This window comes from Rana temporaria, chromosome 3 (genome assembly GCF_905171775.1).
Source record: "Rana temporaria chromosome 3, aRanTem1.1, whole genome shotgun sequence".
Classification (NCBI taxonomy): Eukaryota; Metazoa; Chordata; class Amphibia; order Anura; family Ranidae; genus Rana; species Rana temporaria.
The window spans coordinates 459827611-459841249 of record NC_053491.1 but is presented as its reverse complement, the minus strand read 5'-3'; the positions used below and the strand labels follow the sequence as shown (position 1 = coordinate 459841249).

The 13639-nt window shown below is 46.4% G+C and overlaps 1 protein-coding gene across 2 annotated transcripts in view; it reads right to left on the bottom strand.

Moving 5' to 3' along the window:
* STAG3 (stromal antigen 3) overlaps window positions 1-13639 on the bottom strand; it is a 137122-nt gene that overhangs the window by 101551 nt on the left and 21932 nt on the right. For both annotated transcript variants that reach the window (XM_040346752.1, XM_040346753.1), the window contains exons 3-5: window positions 10714-10822; window positions 7802-7882; window positions 5629-5725 (exon numbers count right to left, since the gene is read on the bottom strand). In XM_040346752.1, coding sequence (XP_040202686.1) covers window positions 5629-5725; window positions 7802-7882; window positions 10714-10822 — 287 coding nt within the window. The remainder of the gene's footprint in view (window positions 1-5628; window positions 5726-7801; window positions 7883-10713; window positions 10823-13639) is intronic.

Sequence of the window (13639 nt, the reverse complement as noted above, 5' to 3'; positions counted from 1 at the left end):
AAGCACCATGTAGACCTACCCCCACCGCACAGGGCGAGCGAAAAAACGCTCGGAGGTAGGCAAGGAGGGTCCTTGCACAGGGCGAGGTCCCTAGCCCTTCCCAAACCGTGGGAACAGCATCCGCTTACCACCTGTGGCATCCTCAATGATGCCAGTCAGGGAAGACCCAAAAGGACCGTTCACCCTTAACGGTGATCACCAAGGCCACCTTAGAGGTCCTTCTTCCAGCTCCTGCAGCAGGAGCTTCGCCCTTTTAGTCGGGGCCTGCCAGGGCCCCGGCCAGAGCCGGCCTCACCGCCGAACCCACCACCGTGAATAGGGAGCGGGCCACGGCCTCCACTCTCCTATCAGCGGGATCCTGAAATGCAGGAGCCCCTTCCACAGGCAATGTGGTGGCCTTGCGCAGTCTGGACACAGGGGGGTCCACTGGCGGAGGAGAGACCTACTTTTTTTTTTTTTTTAAAACCCCCCTCAAGGGGGTAACGGGTTGCAAAGTTTTTTGACAAACTTTTTGCGGTGCATCCCATTCCTTGTATAACATATAGTCCAAATAAGGAACACAAGGAAACACTTCAGCGATGCGTGGTAGTCTGCTGGTACTGACACGGAGGTGTCTCCGCCACATCCTCAATTTTTAGAGCCTCACGCACCGCAGAAACAAGAGCTCCAACAAATTCTTGCCAGCAACTGACTGCAGCAGAGTCATCCTCACTATCCATAAGGGTTAAAACCCGCAGCCTCTGACATAACAGAACCAGAAAAAAACAGCGATTCTGTGTCATCCCCAGAAGCAGGCTTCAGGGAGGGGGCGCTTTTTTACCCCCCATCCGGGCACTAGCTGCTTCAAACCTGGCAAGAAACCCAGGACAGCCAACATAACAGATGTGGCAGGGGGAGGGGCGGTAAGGGTTAACTCAGGCATAGCTTGAGTTCCATAGTGTCAGCGCTGAGTCACCCACCCTGCAAGGCAGGACAAAAAAACCCCACTGGTCACCTCCTTGCTGCTATTGCAGAGCATGGGGGGCCCCCGGTATTCACCACCCCACCCAGCTGCAGAGGGAACTGAAAAACCTCAGGTGTGCTCTGATGTGCTGACTGTGATGTGTATTCACCTCATGGAAGATTCACAGCACTAAAACTGTAACAGCACTAAAACTGACCAGAGGCTGTGCCGAGTCATCTCAGGGAAGAATCACATCGTTACCAAGGAGATTTCCAAGACGGCCGCTGTCTGAGGTAAAAATTACCTCATAGAACACAGCAGCACTGACTGCTTTGTTACCTCAGAAAAGAATCACAGCGTTACCAAGGAGATTTCCAAGACGGCCGCTGTCTGAGGTAAAAATTACCTCATAGGACACAGCAGCACTGACTGCTTTGTCTGTTACCTCAGAAAAGAATCACAGCGTTACCAAGGAGATTTCCAAGACGGCCGCTGTCTGAGGTAAAAATTACCTCATAGAACACAGCAGCACTGACTGCTTTGTCTGTTACCTCAGAAAAGAATCACAGCGTAACCAAGGAGATTTCCAAGACGGCCGCTGTCTGAGGTAAAAATTACCTCATAGAACACAGCAGCACACAGCAGCACCCCCCAGAGTAACAACACAGTCCCCCTAACAACACACGGGCCCCGGTGGTAACAAAGAAAACCCAGGAGGCCCCCCTTCACAGCCACTACCCAGTCAGGGGAAGGAGGGAGAGAAAGGGGAGAGAGGAAAGCAGGGCGGACCCTCAGTCGACCTCCCCAGGGAAACCACCAGCCAGACCACTTACCTGAGTAAGGGGCCACTACTTACCTGTCCTGCGACTACCCGGCTGGAGGTATCCCAGACAGAACCAACGTCCGTAAACGGCATGGCTGTCGGCCAGACACACTGTGACAAAGCCATAGAGACCGGTCATATGTGTGCCCTAGAACCAAAGTTCCCCGGCCGCCCCTGGAGCAATGGGGCCTGTCGTGGACGTCCCAAAGCTGAGCTGAGGGCCGGCACACGCTCGAAGGCCGAACATGGGGGGACTACAAGAGTCGAGGACCCAGCCTGTCACCCAGTCGGCTGTTGATAGAAGAATCGCAGGATTCAAAAATGCAGGAACAAAATAATAAAAAAAAGCGAGAAAAATCGCCAGAAAAAAACTCCAGAGTCCAGGAACTCCAGAGATAGCCTTGACCTCCTGTCGTTAGGCAGAAAACAAACTGAGGCTGCTAAAGCAGGGTGTGGGTTATGCCTGGGGGAGCCACGCCCCCTGGGAGGAGCAGCATGAAGGAAAGTTTTTAACACCTTAAGTGCTGTAGAATTCTGCCTAAATCTCCTGGTAGGAAGAAGCATAACCCTAAGGTCAATGAAGGCTGTGTCCGTCTATGAACGAAAGAGAAAGAGCCAGGAGGCCGAGCGAGCGCAGCGAGCCATCCGAGCGAAGCGAGGACGTGAGGCAGACTGGCCACTTACCTCAAATTCCACATCGCCCTGGAGGTTCGGTGATTTCCGTCGGCAAGGATTGCGCCTGCGCAGTCAAGACAGGAACCATATCGATAGGAGGAACCATATCGTCAGATCACCGACGCTGACCAATTAGAATGCTCCAAAATGTCCCACCCAGACTCCTGGCATGAAGATACTGGGGCTTAGAACCAGAGATTGCCGCGATCCAGGTCATCGGGACCAGGGAGGGGGGGGGGGGGGGGTGGGGCGCAAGAGGTGGACCTGTGAAAGTTCACCATTGGGCCAGTTCACACCATAGAAACGCAATCCGGATGCGTTCCAGGTGCTTTTTTGCATGCACGTTTTTGATGTGTTCAGTGCTTTTTTTCTTATTAACCTTAGATAAGGACAGGTGCGTTCTAGTGCGTTTTTAATGCGTTTTACAGCGTTCCAGTACAGTCCAGTACAGGTAATATGCAGCAGGTTCTACTTTTTTTTTCTGGAACTGCAAGCACTGGTGCAAACTATGCCATTGAAAATCATATAACCAATTTTCCATGCGTTTTTGATGCAGACAAAAAAAAAAACGCAATGAACTGCATGTGGCGTTTCCTGGCCCTAAAAGGTGAACTTTTTCCAGGTTCTATTTCTATGCAAAAACAAGCAGTCTGCCAAGTTTTACAACATTCTAGAGTCACTTTTGTTCTTTAACCACTTAAGACCCGGAACTTTAGGCAGCTAAAGGACCCGGCCAGTTTTTGCGATCCAGCACTGCGTCGCTTTAACTGACAATTGCGCGGTCGTGCAACGTGGCTCCCAAACAAAATTGGCGTCCTTTTTTCCCACAAATAGAGCTTTCTTTTGGTGGTATTTGATCACCTCTGCGGTTTTTATTTTTTGCGCTATAAACAAAAATAAAGCCACAATTTTGAAAAAAAAAAAACAATATTTTTAACTTTTTTCTATAATAAATAAATATCCCCCAAAAATATATATATAACATTTTTCCTCAGTTTAGGCCGATACGTATTCTTCTACCTATTTTTGGTAAAAAAAAAAATCGCAATAAGGGTTTATCGGTTGGTTTGCGCAAAATTTATAGCTTTTACAAAATAGGGGATAGTTTTATTGCATTTTTATAAAAAAAAATTTTTTACTACTAATGGTGGCGATCAGCGTTTTCTTTCGTGACTGCGACATTATGGCGGACAAATCGGACAATTTTGACACATTTTTGGGACCATTGGCATTTTCACAGCAAAAAATGCATTTAAAATGCACTGATTACTGTGAAAATGACAATTGCAGTTTGGGAGTTAACCACAAGGGGGCGCTGAAGGGGTTATGTATGACCTCATTTGTGTTTCTAACTGTAGGGGGGCGGGGCTGTAGGTGTGACGTCATTGATTGTGGTTCCCTATATTAGGGAACACACGATCGATGACGCCGCCACAGTGAAGAACGGGGAAGCTGTGTTTACACACGCTCTCCCCGTTCTTCAGCTCCGGGGACCGATCGTGGGACTCCAGCGGCGATCGGGTCCGCGGGTCCTGCGGTCTGGGTCGCGGGAGCGCGCCGCTGGCGCACGCCCGCGACCCACGGCTGGGCACTTAAAGAGGACGTACAGGTCCGTGCTTGTGCCCAGCCGTGCCAGTCCTTAAGTGGTTAAGGAATGAACTTCCATCTGTAAATGAGGTCAGTTTAATCACGTAAAGACCAAACCTTTTTCTGACACTTCTTGGTTTCAAGTTAAAATTATAATTTTTTGGTAGAAAAGATCCCCCAAACATTATAATGTTTTGTTTAGCAGAGACCCTATTGAATAAAATGGTGGTTGTCACAATATTTTAGGTCACACTGTATTTGCGCAGTAGTTTTTCAAATGCAATAAAAAAAAACACACTTTAATAAAAAAAAAAAATATTAAATAAACTTTACAGTTAACCCACTTTTTTGGTATAGTATGAAAGATGACGTTACGCCGCGAGAATCGTGATCTTTATTCTAAGAAAAAAAAATGTTGATTCTCATTTTGGCCAGAATTGTGCAGCTCTACATAGAGGCAGATACTCATATAAACACTTCCATAAAAAGTTTGTCAATACTACATAGTTCCGAATCTGAAATATCAGTATTGGGTGGACTGACTCTAACAATAGAAGGACTGTAGTACAGAAATGTGATGATTTGGCATTCAATGAATGGGAGACTGTTGGGTTGATTTACTAAAACCGGAGGGTGCAAAATCTGGTTCAGCTCTATATAGAAACCAATCAGCTTCCAGAGTTTTTGGTCAAAGCTTCACTGAACAAGCTGATTGGCTGCCATGCAGAGCTGCACCAGATTTTTGCACTCTCTGGCCCAGATTCTCAAAGGGCTTACGACGGTGCAACGCCATGTACGCCGTCGTAAGTCCTAATCTGGGCCGTCGTATCTATGCGACTGATTCTTAGAATCAGTTACGCATAGATATCCATTAGATCCGACCGGCGTAAGGCTCTTATGCTGTCGGATCTTAAATGCATTTTTTTTTTTTGCCGCTAGGTGTCGCCTCTGTCGTTTTCCCCGTCGAGTATGCAAATTTGCTAGATACGCGAATTCCCTAACGTACGCGTGGTCGTCGCAGTGAAGTTACGACGTTTACGTTAGGTTTGCGCGGCGTAAAGTTGCCCCTGCTATATGAGGGGCAACCAAAGTTAAGTATGGCCGTCATTCCCGCGTTGAAATTTGTAAATTTACGTCATTTGCGTAAGTCGTCCGTGAATGGGGCTGGACGCCATTTACGTTCACGTCGAAACCAATGACGTCCTTGCGACGTCATTTGGAGCAATGCACCCTGGGATATTTTTTGGACGGTGCATGCGCAGTACGTTCGGTGCGGGAACGCGCTTAATTTAAATGCTCCACGCCCCCTACCCGGCTAATTTGAATTAGGCGGGCTTGCGCCGGGTGATTTACGCTACGCCGCTGCAACTTTACAGGCAAGTTCTTTGTGAATAAAGCACTTCCCTTCAAAACTTGCGGTGGCGTAACGTAAAAGAGATACATTACACCCGCGGAGTTTTACGCCCATCTACGAGAATATGGGCCTCTGCTTTTAGTAAATCCGCCCCCGCCCCCCGGTACATAACGGCACGATTCTCTCCCAGCAGCCGGCTATACAACTAAAAAATAAGATGTCTCCATGATACAAGCACAACCTCACCTTTACATCCACACGTCTGTATTAGAAAATTGATCAATTCCAGGAGAGCAGCTGCTCGGTCTTTCTTATAACTGTCCAACCAATCATCAACAAGAACCTGCACCAAGAGAGAAGATAAGACCCCACAGTTTGATGTCAACAGTTGACCCTAACCACTTGCAGACCGAGCCCTTTTCTGACATTTGTTCATTACGAGTTAAAAATCAGTATTTTTAGAACCCCAAACAGTCATTAAAATATTTTTTTTTTTGTCACACGATTTTTGTGCATCGGTCGTTCAAACGCAATTTGTTTGGAAAAAAATACACTTTAATGAATAAAAAAAAAAAAAAAAGCATAATATAAATATTAAATAAATATATATATATCCCAATATTTTTGTATAATATTAAATATTATGTTACGCCGAGTAAATAGATACCCAACATGTTACGCTTTAAAATGGCACATACTCGTGGAATGCCGCTGAACTACGGTACTTAAAAATCTCCAAAAGCGGCGCTTTAACCACTTAAGACCCAGACCAAAATGCATCTAAAGGACCTTGCCCCTTTTTTGCGATTCGGCACTGCGTTGCTTTAACTGACAACTGCGCGGACGTGCGACGTGGCTCCCAAACAAAATTGGCGTCCTTTTTTCCCCACAAATGGAGCTTTATTTTGGTGGTATTTGATCACCTCTGCGGTTTTTATTTTTTGCGCTATAATTTTGAAAAAAATGCAATATTTTTTACTTTTTGCTATAATAAATATCACCCAAAAATATATATAAACATTTTTTTTTCCTCAGTTTAGGCCGATACGTATTCTTCTACCTATTTTTGGTAAAAAAATAAAAATCGCAATAAGCGTGTATCGGTTGGTTTGCGCAAAATTTATAGCGTTTACAAAATAGGGGATAGTTTTATTGCATTTTTATAAAAAAAAATTTTTTTTACTACTAATGGCGGCGATCAGCGATTTTTTTTCGTGACTGCGACATTATGGTGGACACTTCGGACAATTTTGACACATTTTTGGGACCATTGTCATTTTCACAGCAAAAAATGCATTTAAAATGACAGTTGCAGTTTGGGAGTTAACCACTAGGGGGCGCTGATGGGGCAATGTGTTCCCTGAAGTGTGTTTACAACTGTAGGGGGGTGTGGCTGTAGGAGTGATGTCATCGATTGTGTCCCCCTATAAAAGGGATCACACGATCGATGCAGCCGCCACAGTGAAGAACGGGGAAGCCGTGTTTACACACAGCTCTCCCCGTTCTTCAGCTCCGGGGAGCGATCACGGGACTCCAGTGGCGATCGGGTCTGCGGGTTCCGCGGTCCTGGTCACGGAGCTTCGGACCGGGTCGCAGGAGCGCGCCTGCGAGCCACTGCTGGGTACTAGTACAGGACGTACATGTGCCCAGCCGTGCCATTCTGCCGACGTATATGTGCAGGAGGCGGTCCTTAAGTGGTTAAAAAAATTCTACAGTTTACCAGTTTAGAGTTACAGAGGAGGTCTAGTGCTAGAATTATTGATCTCACTCTAACGTTCATGGCGATACCTCACATGTGTGATGCAAACAATGTTTACATATGTGGGCGTGACCTACGTAAGCGTTCACTACTGGGCGCGAGCACGGGGGCTCTTTAAAAAAAAAATATATATATATATATATATTATTATAATTTTTTTATTTTTACACTGTCCCTTTAAAAAAAAAAAATTAATCACTTCCATTGCTATCTCAAGGAATGTAAACATCCATTGTAATATAATTAAGGGATGACAGGTCCTCTTTATGGAAAGATGTGGGGTCTAAAAGACCCGACATGTCTCCTTTGACCTTAAAAGCAAGTGATTAAAAAAATAAAAAACAAAATCAAATCTTTTGCTTTAACCACTTCAGCCCCGGAGGAATTGGCTGCTCAATGACCGGGCCATTTTTAGCGATACGGCACTACGTTGATTTAACTGACATTTGCGCGCGGGGGGGGGAACTTATCGATCAGCCCTCTTTGTTCGCTCAGTTCTCATTGCAGATACGATGCTGCATCCACCTAGGTGACTATGTTTTTTTTAAAAATCCATACTTCTCTTTAAATACTTAGACATCCATAGCCAGGCTACAGCTTCCATGTAAGGAGTTCAGGAGCAATGAAAACAGCAGCAACAATGGCTGCACAGATTCTCACCTGAATGGCGCTCTTGCCTCCTCTGATGGCCTCAAACAGGTCTTTCGCAGCACTCTCATCTCTTCTGATTTTTTTAGAAGCCTTATGGGGAAAAACAAAAATCTATCTACATAGTTTTCTACTTAAAGCGGTTGTAAACCGCATAAACAATTTTGTTTTTCAAACCTGCAAGGCAAAAGGTTTATTTAAAAGAAATACTTACCTTGGAACGAGGTGAAGAACACTTACCTGGTCCACACCGAGCAAGATGTCATCTTGCTCCGGCGTGTCTTCCGGGTATCGCCGCTCCAGCGCTGTGATTGGCTGGAGCGGCGATGTTGTCACTCCCGCGCGTGGATTCCCTCCTGCGCATGCCCTGCTGCAATCAGGGCGTTCCTATTTGATTGACAGCCTTCCGACAGGCTTCCGACGGTCGCATGCATCGCGTCACGAGTAGCCGAAAGAAGCCGAACATAGGTGCGGCTCTATACGGCGCCTGCGCACCGACGTTCGGGTACTTTCGGAAAATCGTGACGCGATGTATGCGACCGTCGGAAGCCTGTCAATCAAATAGGAACGCCCAGTCCCGTAGCCCATACCCGGAAGCGGCAGAGAAGATCGCTCTCTAAAACGGTAAGTACTGCTTCGTTTTTTAAAAAAACACCCGATTCTGCTTCCCAAAATGAGCCTCAATCTAATGTTAAAAATTAAGTTTTTGGGTGAACCTCCACTTTAAAGTGGAAGTTCCATTTTTGGATGGAACTCCCAAACTACCAGCAAGAATGAGTCCTTACATTTAAAGCGTACCTGTCATTTCAGATCCATCGTAGCAGCGCCTGTTAGGCTGCATTCACACCTGAGCGTTTTGTCGCCTGAAGCGCGACGCTCCAAAACGCTAGAGGGGAAAAAATACATTATTTTCTATGGAGATAGTTCACATCTCCACTCCAAAACGCCTGACGCCGAACGCCTGAAGCTCAAACAAGTTCCGGACCCTTTTTTGTCGCGCGAATCGGGCGGTTTGGGCGTTTTTGAGAGTTTCCCATAGAAAGTAATGGAAATGCTCGATTCAAGCGACTAGCGTGACAACGAGCGTTTGCTATGGGCGTTTTGACGCTTTAATCAATAGAACTTTTCACCCAGGCAGAAGACAAATAAAATCTACCAACATAGCAACAAGTGATGAAAAGATGATAATTTATCCTATTGGCTAAAATAAAAAACGTTGAAGTACAAAAACGTCAGACGACGCTGTATGCAAACGCGCAAATACGCATGGATACGTGCGACAAAACGCCGGAAAAAACGACCAAACAAGCTACGCTCAGGTGTGAATGCAACCTTAGCGGGCATCCACTCACCTGCTGCCACCACGTCCCTTGTTGTGTCACTGAAGCATCAACACCCGCTCTATTAAAGTGAATGGGACTGTCGTTGAATCAACAGTGGGTCGGAGAAGGAGCCAGCGTGGGACAGAGATGACAGTTGCTCTTTAAAAATTATGATTTAAATCCAAGCCTTTTTACTAGTGATTTAATTTGCGATTTAAATCAAATCCACCCTGGGCAGAATTAATCTCTGTCCAAGTATATCTGCTCCACAGGATTTCCCACACATGCACAGGGCAGGACAAAGCCCAGAAGCCACATTACCAAGAGGACTATATATCTATTATTATCTAGACTTACAATAAAAAAATAAAGTCCCTTTATGAGCTATGGGCGGAAGTGACGTTTTGATGTCACGGGGCCGCCCTGCAATGATATGGAGACGGGTGAGGACCATCTTCCCCTCACTCGTCTCCATGTCAGCCTAGGGAGAGGATCCCTGCCTGGAGAAGACAGTGGGCTAGATTCAGAAAGATAAGCGTATCTTTCTGCGAGCGCAAGTTCCGTATTCAGAAAGAACTTGCACCCTAAGTTACGGCGGTGTAACGTATGTGGGCCGGCGTAAGCCCGCCTAATTCAAATGGGGATGATGTGGGCGTGTTTTATTTAAAGTGTAAGTAAACCCGCCTATCATTTTCAGCCAAGGAAGCTGCCATCTTGGCCTCTGTTTAATCTTCAACTGCCATAATGCTGCACATGTGATCAATTATGACCAGCCATTGGATGGTGTGACAATTTGGTTGAGAGCACAGCCAATGAGACAATTAGCATTTCCGGCATGCTGGGAATGTAACTGTCTTTGGAAACTATTAAAATCATTGGGTTTACTTCCGCTTTAAATGAATGGTGACCCCGCGTATTTTACGTTTTTTCATGCGCCGATCGTTTAAGAATCCCAGTGCGCATGCTCGAAATTCCGCTGCAAATCGTCATTGCTTCCGACGTGAACGTAAATTACATCCAGCCCTATTCGCGAACGACTTACGCAAACGACGTAAAATTTTCAAAATTCGACGCAGGAACGACATCCATACTTACGCCTCATATAGCAGGGGTAACTTTACGCCGGAAAAAGCCTAACGTAAACGACGTAAAAAATTGCGCCAGGCGGACGTACGTTTCTGAATCGGCGTAACTACCTAATTTGCATATTCGTTGCGTAAATATACGGAAGCGCCACCTAGCGGTCAGCGTAAATATGCAGCCTAACATACGACGGTGTAAGACACTTACGCCGGTCGGATCTTAGGGAAATCTTTGCGGAACTGATTCTATGAATCAGGCGCATAGATACGACGCCGCAACTCAGAGATATGACGGCGTACCCGGAGATACGCCGTCATATCTCGTTTCCGAATCCGGCCCAGTGATTATTGCTAGTAGCCATAATCACATGTAAAATTGGGCAGGCTGGTTGTACCCAAGTTGATCGATCAACTAGGGTACATTCAGCCCGTCCATACATGGTTCAAGTCTTCTATGGCCGGCTTTAGTCACGTGCACACTCTGTTGTCACAAGCTGTAGAAGAATGTCACGCAACTTACTTGGGCGAGTTTAATAAAAGCCCTGCTAGGTCTACTGTGCTTCTTCTTCAGAGTGTCTTCAAAGTCACTTCCATCATCATCAGAAAACTCCTCCAGACTCTCCAAATCACTAAATTCAGATTCACAAGATTAAACATCGAATACAGAAAGTTAAAATGACATTCAAAAATCCCAGATGAAAAGATCGAACTTTTATATTCCCAGGAAAATCCTTTTCTTAGAGCTACTTGAGAGACGCAGGTCATTACTATTATGTTATATTACCGCCTACAGGAGGCCTGGATGGCGGCAAATAACTAAATATTTGGTAAAATATACGTTGGAATACAAGGCTTCTTCTGATTGGTGAGGTAGGCGGATGATATCACAATCTCCACCTCAGCCAATCAAAGTTAGACTTGTATTCATAAATAAAATACAAAGCTTCCTGTGAATGGCAGAGCCTGATTTGATTTTGTTCTGGGAACAGGATGGGAAGTCCTTGTGTATTATATATTTTTTTTAAACAACAAACATGTTATACTTACCAGCTCTCTGTAATGGTTTTGCACAGAACATCCCCACCCCCTCTTCTTTTTGGGTCCCTTGTCGGTGGTCCTGGCTCCTCCCCCCCTGCCAAGTGCTCCAAATAGCAAGCCTCTTTCATTAGGGTCACTTGAGCAGGTGCCATTCATACACAGAGCGCAGTTCGGCCCACCCCTGCTCTCCCCTCATTGGCTCACTGGCTGTGATTGACAGCAGCAGGAGCCAATGGCTCTTGCTGCTGTGTGAGCCAAGGAGGAGAGAGAGAGACCAGAGAGAGCCACTGCTCTTTTGCACATCACTGGATAGAGATGGGGCTCTAGGTGAGTATCGTGGGGGTTGAGGGGGAAGCTGCACCCAGAAGATTTTTTACCTTAATACTTTGAGCAACATACATTTTTGTCCCTTTTTAACCGCCAAGTTTACTTTTCTGGAAAATTATAAATGTACATATTTTTGCAGAAAAGGTGCATTTATTATTTCTTCCTAAAGTAGCCTGCAAAGCATTGCACCCCTGATCAGCGGATCGTGGGTGCAACGTCAGGCCCCTGCAGACAAGTCCTGCAGCTTTCTTCCCATCCCTCTGTACTCTGTATGGGCTTTCTGTTTGAAAGCTGGAGGAAGTGTCAGTGGATTATGAGGGCACTCATCAGCCCCCCTGCAGTCCATTGAGAACTACAACCTGTGAGCCTGCGGTGGCAGGTGGGACTTGTAGTTTATTTATTCACAGATAGCCGAGAATGAATGATGCGGCTGTGCAGGCGGAGTCACACACAGTAGCACCAATTTTTATTGCGGCAGTAGCTGGGGGGGGGGGGGGGGGGTATGGTAAAGGAGGAAGGGGAAGAGGTGAGCCAGGTGAGAGGTACTGAAACATGTTGCACTCTAAATAAGGGTGTAACGTGTTCCAAAAAGTAAACTTATCCTTTACATGAAGGTTAATAGCTAGATTCAGATACATTGGCATAACTTTGAGGCGGCGTAGCGCATCGCATATACGCTACGCCGCCGTAAGTCAGAGAGGCAAGTGCTGTATTCACAAAGCACTTGCCTCCTAAGTTACGGCCGCGTAGCGTAAATGGGCCGGCCTAAGTGCGCCTAATTCAAATGTGGAACAGGGGGGGCGTGTTTTATGTTAATGCCTGGTGACCCAACGTGATGCGCCGTCCGTGGACATATCCCAGTGTGCATTGCTCCAAAGTACGCCATTTCGACGTGAACGTAAATTACGTCACAGCCCTATTCGCGTACGACTTACGCAAACGACGTAAAAAGATAGGCTTGTTCTGACGTCCAAACCTTGCATGGGCTGCGCCACCTAGGGAGCAGCTTTATCTTTACACCGGCGTATCTCTTACGTAAACGGCGTAACTAATTGCGACGGGCGCACGTACGTTCGTGAATCGGCGTATCTTGCTCATTTGCATATTCAACGCGGAAAACAACGGAAGCGCCACCTAGCGGCCAGCGTAAATATGCACCCTACGATACGACGGCGTAGGAGACTTACGCCGCTCGTATCTTAGCCTAATTTAAGCGTATCTGGTTTCCAGAATACGCTTACATTTACGACAGCGTAGATTCAGAGTTACGACGGCGTATCTACTGATACGCCGGCGTAAACGTCTCTGAATTATTTTTTTTAAATAACAAACATGTCATACTTACCTCCACTGTGCAGTTTGTTTTGCACAGAATGACCCCGATCGTCCTCTTCTCGGCGGCCCCTCCCCGCATCAGATAACCTCCTCCTAGGAGGAGCACTCTCCTGGGAGGTTACCTTGTGGACGCGGTCCCGCCCCCTGGCGCCCACGTCATTGGATTTGATGGACAGCAGCGGGAGTCAATGGCTGCGCTGCTATCAATCTATCCAATCAAGATCCGAGAACCTCGGGCAGAGAGACAGTGCGCCCACGGCGTGGGACATTCCAGGGCTCAGGTAAGTAAAACAGGGGGGGCTGGGGGGCCGGTGACTGCCAGAAGTTTTTTCACCTTAATGCATAGGATGCATTAAGGTAAAAAAACATGAACCTTTACAACCCCCTTAATAACAATCCAATAACGAACATTTCCCCCCCCCAATTCTGACTCGGTTGTTGTCTCGCAAAACAAACAGAATTCAAGCTAATGGGGTGTGCAGTACTGCATTTGGCCTGAGGTGAGGGGGCTCCGGTGACACTTGGAACGGTTACCGAACCGTTTGGAAATACTCAGAAATACTGAGTATTTCCGAGGCTCCTACCTCTGGCCACGTGCGGTATTGCATGCCACAGAAGTCAATGCGGAACAAATTATCTTTGCCTCTATTGACTTCAATGGGGAAACGCGCTTTGATATGCAAGTGCTTTGGATTACAAGCATTCACCTGGTATGGATTATGCTCATAATCCGAGGTTTCACTGTT